General features: G+C 38.2%; 1 protein-coding gene across 1 annotated transcript in view; it reads right to left on the bottom strand.

Moving 5' to 3' along the window:
• The window catches only part of astn1 (astrotactin 1), a 282,848-nt gene extending 264,523 nt beyond the window's left edge, over positions 1–18,325 (bottom strand). The window contains exon 1 of the mRNA XM_067364076.1: positions 17,726–18,325. Coding sequence (XP_067220177.1) covers positions 17,726–18,325 — 600 coding nt within the window. The remainder of the gene's footprint in view (positions 1–17,725) is intronic.
• Positions 18,326–18,924: the final 599 nt, after the last annotated feature.

The following is an 18,924-nucleotide window of genomic DNA, read 5'->3' as shown; positions in this document are numbered from 1 at the left end:
ATATCTTCCTTATAGTACATTTCTGCTAAAAGATGTTCTACTACACCATACTTTGTAAGGCGGGTAATTTATTTACTGGTAGGTGTCTTTCCAGCCATGTGTAAGCAGTAATACAAGCCAGATGTTTGACAAAATGAGAAACTTTCCTCCCCTCATGTACAAGGTGTTACCCCTTAACCAATTAGCTGGAGAAAAACAGAAAGCTCTGCATAAGATTGTGCTGAGACAGCACACACAAGAAACTATGGAGGTGTTGTAAAATTTAAGAGGTGAAGATTTGAAATTGCTGTTCCAGAATTGGTAAGTTTTAAGCTGTTTTTACTGTGTGACTGATTTAAAGGGCTAGTTCATACAAAAATGAAAATTCTGTCATTAATTACTCACCCTCAAGTCGTTGTAAACCCGTAAGTCTTTCATTCATCTTCGGAAAACACAAATGAAATGAAGATATTTCTAATGTAATCTGAGAGCTTTCTGTCCCTCCATAGACAGCCTATACAACGACCACTTTCAAGGCCCAAAAAGGTAGTAAAGAAATCATAAAAGTAATCAAATTTATGAAGCGACGAGAGTGCTTTGTTTGTGCAAAAAACATAATTTACCACTTTATTTACAAAATATTAAAGGGTTAGTTCACCCAAAAATGTTGTCATTAATTACTAAAACAAAAATAACTGTTTTATTCAACAATTTCTTCTCTTCCATGTCAGTTTCCTATATGCAGTTCACGTGGTAAACACTTATACCTTTCTGGGCCGTGACAGTGGTAATTAAATTGCTCTCGGATTTCATCAAAAATATCTAGTATTTGTGTTCCAAAAGTAAACGAAGGTCTTACGGCTGTGGAACGACATGAGGGTGAGTAATAAATGATAGAATTAAAATTTTTGGGTGAACTAAACGTTTAATCTCAAACTTCATTCACAAGAGTACCACAACGCATACGTGTTGTGTTGATGCGAGAGCAGATGTTATGTGAATGCTCATTGTAGATTAATATATTCTTCAACTTCAATATGAGTTTTGACTATTTCAGCACCAACACTTGCACAATTCTTACAGTAATCTACAAGGTCTTGAGTTTTGCAATAAATTTGGATGGATGGATGGATGGATGGATGGATGGATGGATGGATGGATGGATGGATGGATGGATGGATGGATGGATGGATGGATGGATGGATGGATGGATGGATGGATGGATGGATGGATGGATGGATGGATGGATGGATGGATGGATGGATGGATGGATGGATTTTTGGTTAAATGTCCATTTTTTTTCCCCCCTTCCACACACATTTTAAATATTGCCAGTCTGTTCATCCAGTTATGCTGTTCATGCAGAAGACTGGAAAATAAATATTTGACTAATTTGATATGTCCAAAGTCAGTCACAGAAGATCATGTGACTGCAAGCAGACAGACCTTTCTGGCTTCATAACAAATACAAAGTTCAGGCAATTCTGACATTTTGTATGCTAGCAGAAAAGACGTCATTTTGTAGTCTAATGTTATTTGATTCAAAATGATGAAAACATTATTACTAGACTCATACGCTTGTAAACAAACAAGATTTTGAATTAGATTTATTTTCTGTGAGTCAAAGCAATGGCCCTGACATATGCTGATCGCATTCATTCAGGTTTTCTGTAAATGCTACAGATCAGTGTTATGACATTAGCACAATCATATTAGTCCATTTTCATCTTTCAAATGTTCAATAAACATCATTTATCTCCTATGAATCTGTGAAGTAACGAGTAACGTTCAGGCAAACAAGTCTTGATGCAAGAGAGACACAAAGAGAGAGAAAAGACATCAGGAGGTCTCGTCCAGACTGACTGTGGATGTCCGCCAGGTTTCTCTCCAGAGATTGTGCCCTCTGAGTGTTTTTTATATGTCAACGTCACAAGACAAATAGCGACAGGGTGTATCTGCCCCCTCACCCCCAAAGATGAATCACCCCTGTTGTCCAGTTTGCCAGTCTCCAAACGCAGTCTGGTCCACGATCTCACTGGCAAACGCTGCCATAGACTGACCTTCTACTCAAGGTAATGATTACCCCCTTGAGCATGCGGCAGCTGGCAAGGTAATGCATTGTTGGCACGTAAAAGTGATGCTGCAAGAAGCAGAAGGAGATCAGGAGACTCGTGTACCCTAGAGTTTGACCATCTGTGGCCTATTGGTCGTCATTAAGGTTTCTAATTTGGGACGACTGGGGAATAAACCAAACCAGGGCTGAAAATGTCATTACCATGACTCCTGGTGAGGTGTCCTCCCATATTTACATATTTATACACCTTAATTGTCTTTGCCTCACTGCTGTGACATTGAAGCGGTGAAAACCAGACCAATGCTATTCCAGGTATTACATTTGATGAAAAGCCAGTGCCATTAATGTGGTAATATAACCCTGTAGGCTGAGACGGACCATTGCGCTTCAAATAGACGGGAGTTAACATCGTAGAATATTATTGCGACTGTTGTTTTGAAGGCCCGGTCACGTTAACGATCTCTTAATTAGAGCTGTGTTCAGACTGTCAGATGCTGGTGTCTGAAAGTGACACTTGAAGCTAGCTTTTTATATCTTCTATTGACTTATCTTGTGGCGGTTTTAAAAGGAACTTTCTAACAATTATATCTAGTATCAAAAATTAGATGAACCTCAACTCTTCCAGTGGAATAAATCTAATCTACAAATGTTGATGTTGATTAGCATAGCCAAATATGCTGAAAATGACCTATGGTCAAGAGGAAAATTAAAAGTTGACAGACATCTTACCCCGGGGCCTTAACCCATCTTACTCTGTCTTATTCTTAATACACTACCTTAGCTTACCTCAACACTTTTGTTTTACTTTGCTGTCTTTTCTTTAGACTGAGAGCTTGTGCAGATGCACAAGAGTGGCAAGATTTATAAAGCAAATAGAAATGCAATGCTTCCGGCACAAACAGAGACCTAGCTTATTTTTATCAAGCCCAGGCAGAGAGGAGACAAATGATATGCAGAAAATGCTCCAGTTGGAAGCAGGGAAAAGCTCACTCAGTTGGGATGGATAAGAACAGTTGTCAACCTTACATGTAAGCACTGATCAAAATAAACTGGACTGGTAATTATGTACAGTGTGATGCATAAATGAGCCAAGCACCGAAATATCATTTAATGTGACTGTAAATGGGTAAAACGGTTATAATGACCTTATTTTTCACAAGTGAAACTTAATGTATCATAATTTAAAATTATATGTCTCAATGTAAATGAATATGTGACACAAAGTAAACTTAAAGTGTTAGTTCACCCCAAAATGATCCCATTATTTACTCACCCTCAAGCCATCCTAGGTGTATATGACTTTCTTCTTTCAGCCAAACACAATCAGAGTTATATTAAAAATATTCCGGCTCTTTCAAGCTTTATAATGGGAGTGAATGGTACCCTAGATTTTGAAGCCCAAAAAAGTACATCCATCCATCATAAAAGTAATACGGCTCCAGGGGGTTAATAAAGGCCTTCTGAAGCAATGCGATGAGTTTTTGTAAGAAAAAATATCCATATTTATAACTTTATCAACTATAATCACAGTAACGGCCATATGCAAGTCGAGTACTGGCAAAAGAATGACCTCTGACATAGGATGTAGTAGTAGTGTAAGCTTAGGTGACAGTAGACACCTCTCGCAGATCAAACAAATAGAGCTACAAACTCAAGCTCCTCCGACATTTCTCTTAAAAAAAATTCATTTTAGACTTCTAATTCGTGACCGGTGTTTTGTTTTGCTCTATCCTCTGCGCTTCCGTGTTCGGCATTGCGTAATGCGTCAGGTCAGAGGTCACTCCTCTTTCAGAACTCATGTATGGCCATCACCGGAAGCCAGTTATTTTAGTTTATAAATATGGACAATTTTCTTACAAAAATGCATTGTTTCACATCAGAAAGGCATTTATTAACCCCCTGGAGCCGTATGGATTACTTTTATGATGGATGGATGTGCTTTTGGGGGGTACCATTCACTCCCATTAAAGCTTGAAAGAGCCGGAATATTTTTTAATATAACTCTGATTGCGTTTGGCTAAAAGAAGAAAGTCATATAGGATGGCTTGAGGGTGAGTAAATTATGGGATCATTTTCATTTTTGGGTGAGTAACCCTTTACTTCTTATCATTGTGACTTTATATCTCCTTATATGACCTTATATTTCACAATCTCACAATGACTTTCCTTCTTTCTCTGGGGCAGAAATAGGCTTCTTTTGAAATGCATAGCATTTAGTTTCTCCCTTACGTCATGTCCATTAAACACCACAAATCTATCGATTTTTAGAGAACAATATTTATTTCTACATCTCCCAAGATTTAAATCTAGTTTTGGAAAAAACCCTCAGCAGTTACTGTGCAAGATAAATTACTGTTTCCCATTGCAAATTTGAGGATCTTTTATGAAATGCAGTAATATGTCAGAGATGGTATTATTATTGGGAGATATGAGGATCTTTGGTTCTACCATTGGAGAAAGTGTAACGGCTAACTTTGATTACGTGTGCTTTGAGAGGCAATCACATTACAGCCTTGATGTCATTTTATTTCGTTCAGAGTTGTTCCACAGTCAATCACTGTTTAAGGATCCCATAGAAATGAATGAGAAGTGCTTTAAACAGAATCATACCTGTCACACAACTGACACGATAAGCTATTTCCTCACAAAAATGGTTTATTCAGTGTAGTGAAGCCTCTCCTCCATTGACATCAATTAAAAAAACAGCCTCTTGTCTCCTTTCCTGCGTACCACAGCATTAGCAGGCGTTATGCTTTTTTTGGCTAAGGTTGCAGGCTTGCATTCAAGTGGCTTTGAATATGTCCTCCCATTATTTTAAATTGCACTGACTTCAAACTGCCTCCACGCCAATGCGAGATGTACGAGTTTTAGCATTTCCTTCAATATTCCCAAGATATCTGGCACTAACAGGGCGCTAGGCTGACAAGAAATGACTTTTGGCTTTATTGTATGAAGAACAAGATACATCTCCCTTAAGAAACCGGAGACTTTGTCAGAATGAATTCAGTTTGCCAGGAGTCACAACAAATTTGTAGCAGACAAATTTGGCTAAAGCATCGGGAGAAAAGCATTTTCGCTTTCATTAGCCACCCTGTCCCTCCAGGGCTCACAGAGCCCGGTCTATCCTCCCTCCCCCCAACACCCTCTCTCTCTCGCTCTCTCTCTTCTTCCTCGTCACATCGATGCATGCTGCCAGCTCGGCCAATCAGAGCAAAATGGGCGGAGCCTCTGGTCTCTGTTGGACAGAGCTTGTTGAAAAGAAAGAGATGCTTTCCTGAAAGACTTGGAGTAGCTCTCCTCTGCGCGAAGCTCACCGTTTTGGGGCTTGGCAGTGAGTGATGACTATAGCACGGGCAACTCAAGTCTAGCTTTAGCATTCTGGCACACACACTGAAAAGCACAGAAAGAGAGAGAGAGAGAGAGAGAGAGAGAGAGAGAGAGAGACAGTGGATGTCAAAAATCAACCGTGGCAAGTGCAGTTTTTCGACTTGGAAGAAGCAGGATAATGCTAATGAGTTAAAAGAAGAGATCAGCTTCATATGGATTTATCTGTCTGATTGTAATGTGATGTGATCCTACTTGTTTCGGAAGATCACACATTGTACAACAGGATCTGAATTGCACCCATCCTGCTTGAAAAAAAAAAAAATCGATTTGCTGGGACTTTGCATTCGGAAAGAACTGATGTTAAAGTTTGTGCATCTTGTTTTTAATCTTTAATCAAGAAAAACGAAAGAAAAACAACTAATGGCTATCAAACATTTTAATTGTACTCATAAAGAGTGCACTTAGGTAGCTCACTCACTTCGGAGCGCCAATACAATACCTGGATTACCCTTTTGACTGCCTAGTGAACCCGTGTGAAATCACCGCGGAGGAGGTGCGGCGGGGGGCCGAGCGGGTGGGAGCTGCATTCCTCCACTGGAATCCAAAATCCTGACTGCCGCTACAAGCCGATCGGATACAAACGCTGTAGGGACAGGAGTGGAACCACCCTTCACGGTCTGGGTGAGTACTCTGTCACAGTTCACTGGACACTCAATCTATATTGGTTTAAACCACTGAGCTCATCTTGTAGTGTTGGAATCATCTGCTGACTTAAATGTTACAGCAATTGTGGGTATTTACTTATATCTGTTGGGTATCTGTGCACATCCTATTATGGATAGCTGCAGTGTCCGTCACCTACGTCAAATTAACGTAAGCTGCAGGAAACTTCATTTTGGATCCCAAAAAAGGATATGGATGGTTGTTCTAATTGAGATGTAAACAGTGGTTCTATTTGATTGTGTCTGACTTCATTTGGTTTTAATTACATATTTATTAATTCAGAGTATTTCGGAACACTGTGTCTAACTGTATAAGTGATAATGAGTTTATGCAACAATGGTGTGGCAGCCTTCTACAGGGCATTTGCCTTCATCTCATTAAACTGGATTTGATTTCATCCCACAATGCTTTCTCAAACTAAATCTAGAGCTCACCCCAAGAGTTTCCAGCTCTTTGCACAGCGACAATAACCCAGAGGGGCGCTCTCAAAACATGCAAGAAGTCCTTAACTCCCTTTCCAAACTTTCTCCTCACTTCGAAGCTTTTGAACATAATACAGAAAAAACACGAACAGCAGTGGAGAGCTAAAACAAAACCGCCCCACAGCTACGGTGACTCACGGGATGGCTTCCTCACAGTTTGGCTTGGATGTCTGCCTGGACACCGCAAGGAACCCGGAAAAGGAGCGAATTCCTTTATTTCTTAGGCATGTGGGTCATGTCTTTTGCACTAGTCTGAGGGGTAAAAGACGGACTGCATTGTCTTACATATGTACATAAATCCTCTTTTCTCACTCTGACAGTGGCAGACCAAATGCACGCTGACATTTCCAATTTTGTACAAGAATATTTAATGCCCCTTTCTGTCAAAATACAAAGCAGCTTGCTTTTTAATCTAGTGCAGAAATATTTAAGCTGTACGTGGACTCTCTCTCTCTCTCTCTCTCTCTCTCTCTCTCTCTCTTCCCCTCAATCTTCCACTCTCCCTCGCTTTCTCACTGTCTTAACAGTTGGTTTCAATACAAATCATTATGGAAAAGCCGATTCCTGGTGTGGTTTTGCCATGTCTATACAACAAACCCACCAGGCCATCTTTCTGTGGGAAGAATAGCATTTTAATCCACATTGTTTAGCAGTGCCAGCAATCGTGAATTTGTATTGTGGGCTTACACCTACCCGATAGTCAGCCATTGACTATTTCGTCACAACAAGCAATCAGACAACAATGGTCCACCTCCATTCAAGAGAAAATAAACTCTTTGGAGACCAGCATATAGGCTGACAGCACTTATGCAACACTTTTGATTCTTAACTTTGCCTACAGAGGGAGCAGTTCTCTTAGCATGCACCCTACTACCTCACACCAACAGAATCAGATTCAGAACGGCCAAAAACCATTGCAAAAGGAAGAGATGACCACTCGGTTATCAGTTTACAATATGGATTTGATATTTGAGAGGTCTATCCATTCAATCTGACATCCAAATATGATCGATTTCCACTGATAATGTCAAGGGAGGTTTCATCTATGTAAGGTGAGCAGAATATGCTGAATGTTTCTGCATCTGCGACGTGCAGGCCAAAGTTATTGTGATGCAACTCCATGATGTTTCCCCAGTGAACATCCTCTCCTGCTTAACAAGAAGCCCTCTGAGGTTTTTGAAGTTTTAAAATGGAAGAAGAACACAAAACTCTATTTCCAGTCCCGGAGGGGACGCGGATATGTGTGTGTGTGTGTCTATGTGGGCTGTCATTTGCTCTGTGAAGTTATAAAAGAAATATCGATCTGCCCAAGCAATATTCACCATCTCAGAGGATAAACTAATGTAAAGTAGATTCAAAATATACTGTGTATATGTTCACTGAAATGGAAATATAAAAAGTAGTCTGAAGCTATCTCTCTAAGAAAAGACACTTCACAAAGTGCGAGCTGGATGGAAAGGTACATTGTATATATAAAGTACATTTTATTATATAAGGTTTGCAGCAGACTGAAATGAAATCTCACAGTTTATCTGTGAAGCCACTTGATATTTTTCAGTATGTGGCAGCTTTATAATACACCCCCTGTGCTTTTATCAAATACAATTTTTTGTGCAAGCAACTCATTTTATCCAACTGCTATACTACAGAAAGCTAAAGGTTGACTACACACACACACACACACACGAGTGATGGGCAAAATAGAAAACACTAAAGATTTCTGTGAGCTGTATGGCAATTAGAAGATAATCATTTGGGAAATATTCTGGCTTTAAAAAATGTAAAATTCATACAAGTGCATAATGAAAATGAATTCCGATGTTTGGTCATATTGTTTATCTCTTCTGTTGCCATGAACTCCGAAAGCGTAATTTGCTTGGCTCATTAGCATGCATAATTACATGCAAAATTCTAAATAACCAAGAAACACCCTAATAACTTCTACAGCCTGAACTCCTTTGAACTTGCTTGCGTGTGTCATGCAGAAATTGCGAATGTCAATCGAAGTTCAGAGTGCAGAACTGTGGGGTGGATGATACCGAGCTCATTTTCATGCAAAACTCAAGTGAATAAATTGTAATGGGATAAAAATTCATGATATAAAAATGATAATATCTATCATACAGCCAAAAAGCAAGATGAGAGGATATGAGAAAACCATAAAAATGCATAAATAATTAAATATAAATTATAATATTCTTCTAAAAGATGAAGCAGACAGACATATATGTACATGAAGTGTTGTCTATACTTTTTATACTGTGTTCACCATAGCTAAAAGTCTGCTTCAGGCCTTTAGTATAGTCTCATTAGTGTTCAGGATGAGTAAATTGGTCTTTCATGTTAGTTATCATATGGTATATTAAGTTACTCATTAGATAAGCTTCAGTAGTTTTCGAATTTAATTTCAAAGGGGATCCCAGGTCTTCTCCTTTAATGGAAGGGACATTTAATTTAAATGAATTGGGTAATTCCCCTGCCCAGACCAAACTAAGGCACTATGATAAAATAGCATATATTTATAGATAAGAAGCTGGGCTGCTTTGATAATATGGATTCTGATTCACCTCATTTACATGGATAACTCACAGTTGTGTGCAGTGCACTAAAAAATAGGACTTTATCATTTAAATCATCATAACAGGTTTGCATTACCAAACTCGTGAACATTTGAGTGCTAAGATTTCTTCCTGTTTGGATCTGTAGCGATTTCACTACCTATTAAGACATCCACAGCATATCCGGTTGTGTGGTATGCACAGCCACATTCCCAAGTTAATGGTGAATTTCACCATGACATGAGGCATCAAAATGGGAATACTCCCTGCCAGCTGGTCAAGGGGCCAAGGGGAAAATGATTTATTTGACAAAGATTTAAAGATCAAAGGCAATGACTAACCGGGAAGCACCAATCTCCTACTGCAGATGATCACAGAAGGAGTCTCCACCAATCAGCCCTAGCAGCAGGACCACTTCTCTAAGTTTTAATTGGTTGCTGTGTACCGGCCAGCCTTCACAGGCGTCAAGCTGGACGACATTACATGTGGTAGCAGGGTCAGTTGTCGCACTGCCTTTGCTATTCTCCCTGCAAAGAAACTCTTATCTGTTGTCTGGCTACCAGTTTCTCTGTAGCTGTAGTTTGAGCAACGTTAACACAAATTAATATTAAAATTAAAAGAAATATCCGATCATAACTTGGTTGCTATTTACATCTTATATCGTTATATCTTCTTGCATTACCAAGGCAAAGACTGACGCATCTGTATTGCATTCCAAAGAGCTCCGTTATCAGCCCCACAGTGGAAAATTAAATCATATCCATACTGGTTGGCCCAGATCGGCACAGAATGAAATGGTTAAGCAAAGAGAACGGTTTGGCCCGAGGGTGGAAAAGCATCTTTAATTGCTGTATTGTGTCTGGTATTTGATACAGTACAATTATACTGCATTTGCTATCATTTGCTTTCTTAAAACTAAATGCATGAATATAAAATATGAAGGTTACTGCTATAGGAAAACCAAGGAGGTTGTACCTGGTTATATTTAATGCCTGGTTCAGACTTCATGATATTTTTTTGTCTGTTACTAGTCACTGTGTCAGATTGTGTGATTTTGACTATTGAATTGTTGTCGTGTCACTGACAAGACACATGTCAATCTACACGTTGCTTCGTGACCAATCATCGCTTTCCAACAAGCATGATGTCATCGAAAAGGCGGAACTAATGACTGACTTCCAGAATCAAGTGTAAATAAACAATGGTTATAGGCTACTAGCCCAATGCTAATTTCAGTACTCACTGTGTTGCTGAAGTGCCTTCGCTATTGTTCATCTTTTTCACTCTGTCACGGTAGACCCTCAAAAAAACATTATAAAGGCAGGAGTATTGTTGTCATAGCTCCAAACCTCTCCTTCATTGCACAATTCCCCCTAGCAGTGGCAATACCATCGTCTCTCTTTCATTTTGCCATGTTTGGAAGCTGTGTACGTTGGTCAACGTCAAAGAAAAAAAAAATTAAACATGCTAGTCTGTCTCTCAGGATGCCGCGAAGCATTGCAGATGCGGCGTTGGTTGCCATCAAAGTCCTTTAAGACAAGTCATTTCACTCGACGGCCCTCTTTGAAATGCCTCTCGGGCATGCAAGTGCAGCTTCTTTCTCTTTGAATGGGGAATTCTCCAAAGCTGTTCACCAAGCTTTCAATTAAATTTCATATTTGAAATCACCAATGAAATCTGACAACAACTGTCTCATAAATTTTGTTTCTAAACACTCGAATCATGACAGAAGACTGAATTTTTCAGGCTGGATCAAGCTAATGTGCGTGCGCAGTCCTAAGTGCACATCTCTATAGAAAGCACGCGTCTGACTGTTTCTATAGGAACTGGAGCTTCTAACGGCAGCTGACGCGATAACTTTACCAATTGGCGATTGGCTCTTATTTAGAAGGCGGGACTTATTCCACCATATTGCGTGTTCCACTTTCTCCCATTCATAATAATAAGAGTGCACTGTCTTTCTATATATAAAGTCTATGACACACTACGAGATAAAACTAAAACTAAAACGATTAATTCAATATTGTTGGTGTTACAGGGCTTGAATTTTGGCATGGGATTGCACGTATTGCGCTTCATTTTACTGATTCCCCCAGATTTGTGCGCACATAAAGCTGCTTCAGTACTAAATTAAGTTTTTTTTCAGTGCATATTGCACTTAAACAGTCAAATACACACAAAATAATGTCAAAATGGCAGTCTTGACGAGTATTCATGTAAACAGTCAGTCATGTTTTAAGTGAACACTTGAGAAAGAAAACACATGTGAAACAGTATAATGGATCAGTGTGTCAGGTCTTAAAGTGATAGCAGCCTAATATACCTGCTGCCAAATATGAAATAATATTAAAAATATCTATATGGTTTTCCCCCATGGTACTGATGTTAAAATTGTGGCCAGTGAAAATGCTGAGCGGCTAGTAATTTTGGAAAACCACTAGCTCCAGTGGCTGGTGAGCAAAAAATGTAATGTTAAGCCCTGTGGCCAATCATAGTTTAGAATTACTGGGTGGCACCTGGACACACACCTGCCTTACCAACAAATATGACCGATTCATTTGAAGGTACAACATCAGCAGCACTTCAACCTCACAACCATTCATTACTGCTGAGCATGGAAGCCAGAGAACCTGTCTGACTTAACTCTTCAAGTGGAAGACAGAGCAGAAGAAACAGAAGAACCATTGAATTACACACCACAAGCCTGTCATTGTCTATACCCCAATCCCCTGGTCTCTAGGAGGCAAGATGGATGGTTACGGTTATGGCCAACTCTCCTGGCATTTCATTCTGGGCCCCCTGACCTTTCCTTGCAGCAATGTGATGCACATAACCTATCGATCAACTCCTGACCACTGTTTCTCCGAAGACAAGTATTGTACCAGTGTGCTATTTATGTTCACTCAAATCTGCAATATGGGGTTCAATGATAGATTCATGGCCAACCTTGGTTACGACAAATTCTTGGAGCTAGGTAAATATATGTGCTTTGAAATATAACGGTTAGTGGAGATTGATGCTTAGAGATTAGTAGACTTTGTAGAGATTGATCACCTCAGATAGACAATTTGTAATTCGCACAGTGGTGAAAGACTCATTAGTGACCGACACACAGTTCATTACTGGCTTTACTTTGAGTTGTTCACTGCACCATTTCACAAATTTTTCAGAAGAACAGAAAAACTCATTTAGCTTTGTCCTCTGCCCCCCTTTGTCTTTTTTATCTCTTGTACACTGAACACAGACTAGCTACCTTGTTGCTGATTGGACGCGTAGCCTAAGTTTCCCATTTTGTTTTGTGATTTTATATTTGAAAAGGGTAGACATGACAGCTACATTATAGTCTATTGTATTCAATTTTTGTTAAATAACAAAGGGGAGAAGATGAAATGTCACGTTATGCATATTTGGTACAACACATTTTACTTTAACTCATTTATATTCATAGTTGTCTCAAGTGGTTTCTTTAAAAACGTTGATTAATTATATTTTAATTAATATGTGTAGGAACATGATTGCAAAGGAAAAAAATAAAAAGAAAAGAAAAAGAAATTATATATATATATATATATATATATATATATATATATATATATATATATATATATATATATATATATATATATATATATATATATATCAGGTTTTATTTCTCACCGGTATTAAGATCTTAAAGCAACAATATTTTTGGGTAATTCTAGTGATTTTTAAGCAAAGCCAAATAAAATAAAATAGCACATTTCTGCTGCAGCATTTTAGTCACGCTAAAAGTGAAATTACCCATCTATATCTATATTTGGGTCAATTTAATTTAGTCACGCCTTCACACTGAAAATTCTGTCATTATCGACTTATCCTCATTTTGCTTAAAATTACCTTTCTTACCTTTCGACCTTTTTCTCACAAAAGTTTAAAGGAGTTATTAGAAAATATAAAAAATGCTCTCGTTGAACCCATATCCTTCTATGCATATTTCATTTAATCTGACACTACATGCTGTGCTGTAATCAATGAAGGTAATCCTTATTGACATCGAATTGAGTTTAGCACTGCTGTGCACCTTTATAATGACCTTTTTGAAGGACTTAATGAGACCAAGATGTTTCTTGCGACTGTGTTGAGAGAAAATATGAGAGACAACATATTTGTTTCTAACATTAGAATTGCTTTCCATTTTCTTCCTTTACTTCATGCCTGTCTCTGGCCCTCAATTTTTCTTGCTGCAAACGTCGGAGTTCACTTTGTGCTTTTGAGATGGTCCTCAGAATTTCCCTCAGCACTTATCATCTAACTACTGAGATTAGCAGCAGGCAGGTATGGAAATTCTCTACTGATTAAATATTCTTTAGTCCTGACATCATCTGCCATCCCTCCTTCCATTAAATTCAGTAACTGTTGTTGACACCTCAGCCTCAACTTGGCCACATTTGAAATGAGGGCCCAACGATTTGAAGATCCTTATCTGAACACAATCCAATTCCCTACTTCCAGCTCTTCCTGTGTATGAGTGAATTTTTCAATGATAAGCACCATTTTCTTCTAAAAGAGTCTTTTGTCATAATAGAATCGTATACTGACAAAATACGGTACATTCAACAACAATAAAGACTTCTACATTGTTACAAAAAATTGCCTATATTTAAAATTGTATATTTAAACTGAACCTTCACCGAGAGTGTAAATTGACAGGCGATCTCACCCAATCATAACGCCGAATCCACCATTTTGTTTGACAAAGCAGTCAGGGGAGTTAGTAGATTAATGTCGGTGGATTTGAACTTGAAAAATGGTGTGTACTGACGTCTTTTCGCATTTGAAACACCATTTCTTCTGATGTTCATTCGTGTTTATTTGATGCTATAAATTAACTAGTTGGAAGAGCTGGTCGGTTCACGAGCCTCTTGAACTGAGGTGCAACAGTGATCTGTCACACCACATTAAAGAACCACAAAATGGTATTAATTGTTTAAATGTCTTTAAAAATTACGAAATTTGAGACTTTGTTTCCACATTCAAAAGTAACCTGCTCTGTCTTGTCTGTCGACACGTTGTCAGTGTCCTCTTTGCTCCTATGTATTTTTCACTGCGTGAGAACATGATGTGTGGTGCAAGAGTAACTAAAGGGGGCGGGTCTTTGCTGTTCTTTTGAACCTCCTATAAGAAAAAAAAAATAAAAAAAAAAATCAAGCTTTCCACAAAAATAATAAGCAGCACATCTGTGTTCAACATTGATAATAATAGGTGTTTTGTGAGCACCAAATCAGCATATTAGAATAATTAATAATTTCTGAAGGATCATGTGACTGAAGACCGGGGTAATAATGCTGGAAATTCAACTTTGCCATCGAAGGAATAAATTATATTTTATTAAATAGAAGACAGTTATTTTAAATGGTAATAATATTTCACAATATTACAGTTTTTACTGTATTTTTGAAAAAAAAAAAAAATGCAGCTGTGATGGCCATAAGAGACTTCTTTTAAAAACAAAGTGTGCTTTTGTGTTGGATTTATCCCTACCGTGTGCATGTCTTAGACTGCCAATTATAACAAGGATCAGAGATGAGAAAAATAGACCTCACAGACAGAAAAAAGATTGTAGAGTGTCTAAGCAATTTGATTTTTAACATATAAGACTCATGTCTTTATGTCCCATATCTCATGCAGACAGTCACAGAGTAGCAGTCTATGTGAGAATTGACTCATCTTGCAGAAGTCTGAATTTTTTTCATCATGTTTTATTTCATCTGTGTGGTTCAAAAGAATGTGCGCTGTCTTTATGTCTCCACCATTCTGCCAGTGCAGCGCTCGGGCAAATGACTCACAGTTCCTCTCCCACAATGCCTACAGGCGTAAATCAGCCTCAGTAGGATTAAGCTGAATGTGAGCAAGATTAAATGGCTCTTGCAACTGTCTTCCCATACATCTTATTGGAATTCACATGGCTCTCTGCATGGTCCAGACTTGGCTCTGCTTTCACGGTCCAGGAGTTTTGCAAAAGGCTGCTGGCCGACTCTTATGGATGTGGTATGGTGGAAAGCTCAGAACAGCACGTAAAGATTTACACTATATATACACATGAAGAGACAAAAGTTTGGAACAGTTGAGTTTTGCGTGATATTAGCACATTAGATTTGTAGACAAATAGGGTTCTGCCTTAAGAATGTATTTACAAATCTAGCATTTATTAATTAAAATAATGACATTTTTGTATGGCAAATACAAGTTGGATGGCAAAGTGAGCAGGAAGTGAGAAGCAGATAAAATATAAGCTAGCTTTGAATTGTTTAAAATAAATCATACAGAGATTTAGATAAATCTTTTATATTCGTTAATTTGTTATGAATCATTCATTTAACCTATAAATGTCATGATCACCAGTGAGAGTGCCCTTTCAGCCACTAGAGGGCACTCCATCCCGGACTCTCATTTCCACCTGTTACATGGACTACATATCCCAATACACACTTCCCGGACTATCATCTCACGTCATTGCACTCACCTGTTTTGTATCTTGTCATTAGTGTCTGTCTATTTATAGTGAGCTGTTTCTGTCTTTGGTTGTGGTTCGTTGTTAATGTTGCGTGTACTTCTGTTTCTCTGGTTTTCTTGTTTTTTCTTCTGCCTGTTTTGTATGGACTGCTTTACTGGATTTTGACCCTTGCCTGCTTTTGGATTACGACCTTGGATTACCCAATAAACAACCGCTGCAACTGGATCCTATCTTCTTGTTTTTTGTGTGCACCGTGACAATAAATAATTGAATTTTCCTTCAATCTATAGTGTACATACATTATTTACTGTTTGTGGTCACTAAGATTTTTTTTAAAGCTGAATTTTCAGCAACTATTACTTGAGTCTTCAGTATCAATATGATGATTTGCTGCTCAAAAAACGTCTTAATATTATCAATATTGACAACAGCTGTATATAGTTGTATGACAATTGTATGGTCAGAAGTTAAAGTGTTTTAAAGTGGCCATGCTGAACAAATGTTGGACACTGTTTTCGTTTATAATGGATTTTCAAATATAATTGCAAAAACTAGTTAAATAAAATGTTGTAGCTCCAAGTTTAAATAGAAATGTACTGTAGTATATTTTGAGAATAAGCTCCTTTTTTTTAGGATTCATTTTCAGGAAAATGAAATCTTAGACTGTATCTCCGTACTTAGACTAATAGTGCATTTATTCCAAAAACTGCTCAGAACACAAAAGATGTACTCTGTATATCTGCATGCAGTGGAGTTGAATGACAACGCAGAATGAAATTTTAAAGACAGTCTTTGGAAAGGTCATGGCATTATGTGAGATAAGCATTGAGAAAGGTCAGAGAGAGTCTACATTTTCCTTCAGATCATAGAGAGAATACTTTTGACATTGCTTTTTTAAAAAAAATCTTTGTGTGAGTGTAAAAAGAGAGCCAAAACAGTGATTGCTGTGAAAAAATATGCTAATGAGAGGAGAGGAGATTTCAAGTGGGTCAAGGCAAATGTGCTCTCAGACATATCGGCGGTGAAGGGTTTAGTATAACACATGCATTTTGAGATAAAAATTACCAGGAGGAACGTTACATATGACTGTGATGTTGAGACAAAGATTATAGAACTGGGAAGACTGTACCACACTGAACCTACCAACTCTGAACAAACAATATTCAATCCCTATAAACCCGCTCTCATCGCTGTAACCTCTCTCTCTCATGCAAATGGACACTCCATCAGCTGTGTTTCCTGTGAGATGCAGGTTCATGAGCGGCAAGCAGGGCAAGCCCTCTAGTACTCAATTCTGACTGAAATGGAAATCATTTTGTAAAAAAAAAATAAACCAGTCGCTGCATCAAATATATTGCAGAAATTGCTTAGCAGGTTATCTTTATTTTCTATTTGACATTTGAGTGAAACTATAATTTTTTCCTCTTCCTTTCTTCACAGTGTAGTAGAACAAACATTTTGCAGTCTCCACTGAGATTAAAGCAATATTCCCTATTATAACCTGCTTTATGGTGTATAAAAATAGCCTGATCACTCTTCGTAGGCTACGGTATAGCTGCGTTGTCCCATAAGCCCAATTGCCAATTGTGTATTAGCTGTCAGTGGGTTGAATACAGACTGAGGTGGGGCGGAATGATGCAGAGGGCCAGTATTGAGGTATGGACTTCTCCATTGCTCCAGGGCACACTGTCAGCAGCATTATTCTTCCCCTTCCCCTTCCCCTTGTGCACTTCAGTCGATTCCCTCACCCCAACTGCTGAACATGCTCTTCCACCACACATAAAAGACCCTAACTTCAATCCACCATTTACCAGGTATAAATTTACTCACTGACCACAAAGTATTCTGCAGCAATTTGCTAAACAAGGCTGTGTAGCTATTAGCATCCTTGTCCTATTGACCATCATTTAATTTCTGTGCATGATTTTAATTTCTTGTCTAGATGTCAGGTTTCCTTTCCTTTCATTTCATTTCCTTGCTTTGCCTTGCCTTGCCTTGCCAAACCAAACTATTCCTTTCCTTTCCAAACCAAACCAAACCAAACCAAACCAAACCATTCTTTTCCAAACCAATCCAAACCAATCCAAACCTTTCCTTTCCTTTCCTTTCCTTTCCTTTCCTTTCCTTTCCTTTCCAAACCAAACCAAACCAAACCAAACCAAACCAAACCATTCTTTTCCAAACCAATCCAATCCAATCCAAACCTAAATAAGTTGGCTTTCCTTTCCTTTCCTTTCCTTTCCTTTCCTTTCCTTTCCTTTCCTTTCCTTTCCTTTCCTTTCCTTTCCTTTTTCTTTTCCTTTCCTTTCCTTTCCTTTCCTTTCCAAACCAAACCAAACCTTTCCATAACATTCCTTTCCTTTCCTTTCCTTTCCTTTCCTTTCCTTTCCTTTCCTTTCCTTTCCTTTCCTTTCCTTTCCTTTCCAAACCATTCTTTTCCAAACCAATCCAAACCTTTCCTTTCCTTTCCTTTCCTTTCCAAACCAAACCAAATCATTCTTTTCCAAACCAATCCAAACCTTTCCTTTCCTTTCCCTTTCCCTTTCCAAACCAAACCTTTCCATAACATTCCTTTCCTTTCCTTTCCTTTCCTTTCCTTTCCTTTCCTTTCCTTTCCTTTCCTTTCCTTTCCTTTCCTTTCCTTTCCTTTCCTTTCCTTTCCAAACCAAACCAAACCAAACCAAACCATTCCTTTCAAAACCTTTCTTTTCCTTTCCAAAACAAAATAACACAAATAAATAAATAAATCATAACTGGGCACTGATCAAGAAATAATATATTAAAATTCAATATTTAATAATAATAAACAACAATTATTAATGTATTATTTTAATTATTATCATTATAATAATAATAACCAGAATTACATGGTATGTAGCATACTATCTGATACCATTATTGTGCAATGGTACGCCCACAGTCATTTTTTATAAACTTGGATAATTAGACAGACACAAAGAGAGACACTCATGCAGGGGGTCTGGATGTCAGTTGTGTTCAGTTGTGCTCATCCAGTTAGCATCTGCTAGCCTTGGCTTAGCTCACACTTTGGCATGCCGTCTGTCAGAACTATACAAGGCCCCTATGGCACACTGGGCAGAGACGATGAAATGTGTGTCTGAGAGGCAGTCGGTCCACCAAGTGTGAACTGAAATGAACTAATCAGGGTGTCAGTTGAGTTTATGAGTGTTTTCTCAAAACAAACAAGATCAGGTTTATGCAAATAAATAAATACATTTTAAAATAAAAGTGCCTGCTTTTTAACAACAGCATGAAATAAACTCATTT

Source organism: Chanodichthys erythropterus, chromosome 16 (genome assembly GCF_024489055.1).
Source record: "Chanodichthys erythropterus isolate Z2021 chromosome 16, ASM2448905v1, whole genome shotgun sequence".
In the NCBI taxonomy this organism is placed as follows: domain Eukaryota; kingdom Metazoa; phylum Chordata; class Actinopteri; order Cypriniformes; family Xenocyprididae; genus Chanodichthys; species Chanodichthys erythropterus.
The sequence above is the reverse complement of the archived record's forward strand: the minus strand, read 5'-3'. Positions and strand labels throughout refer to the sequence as shown.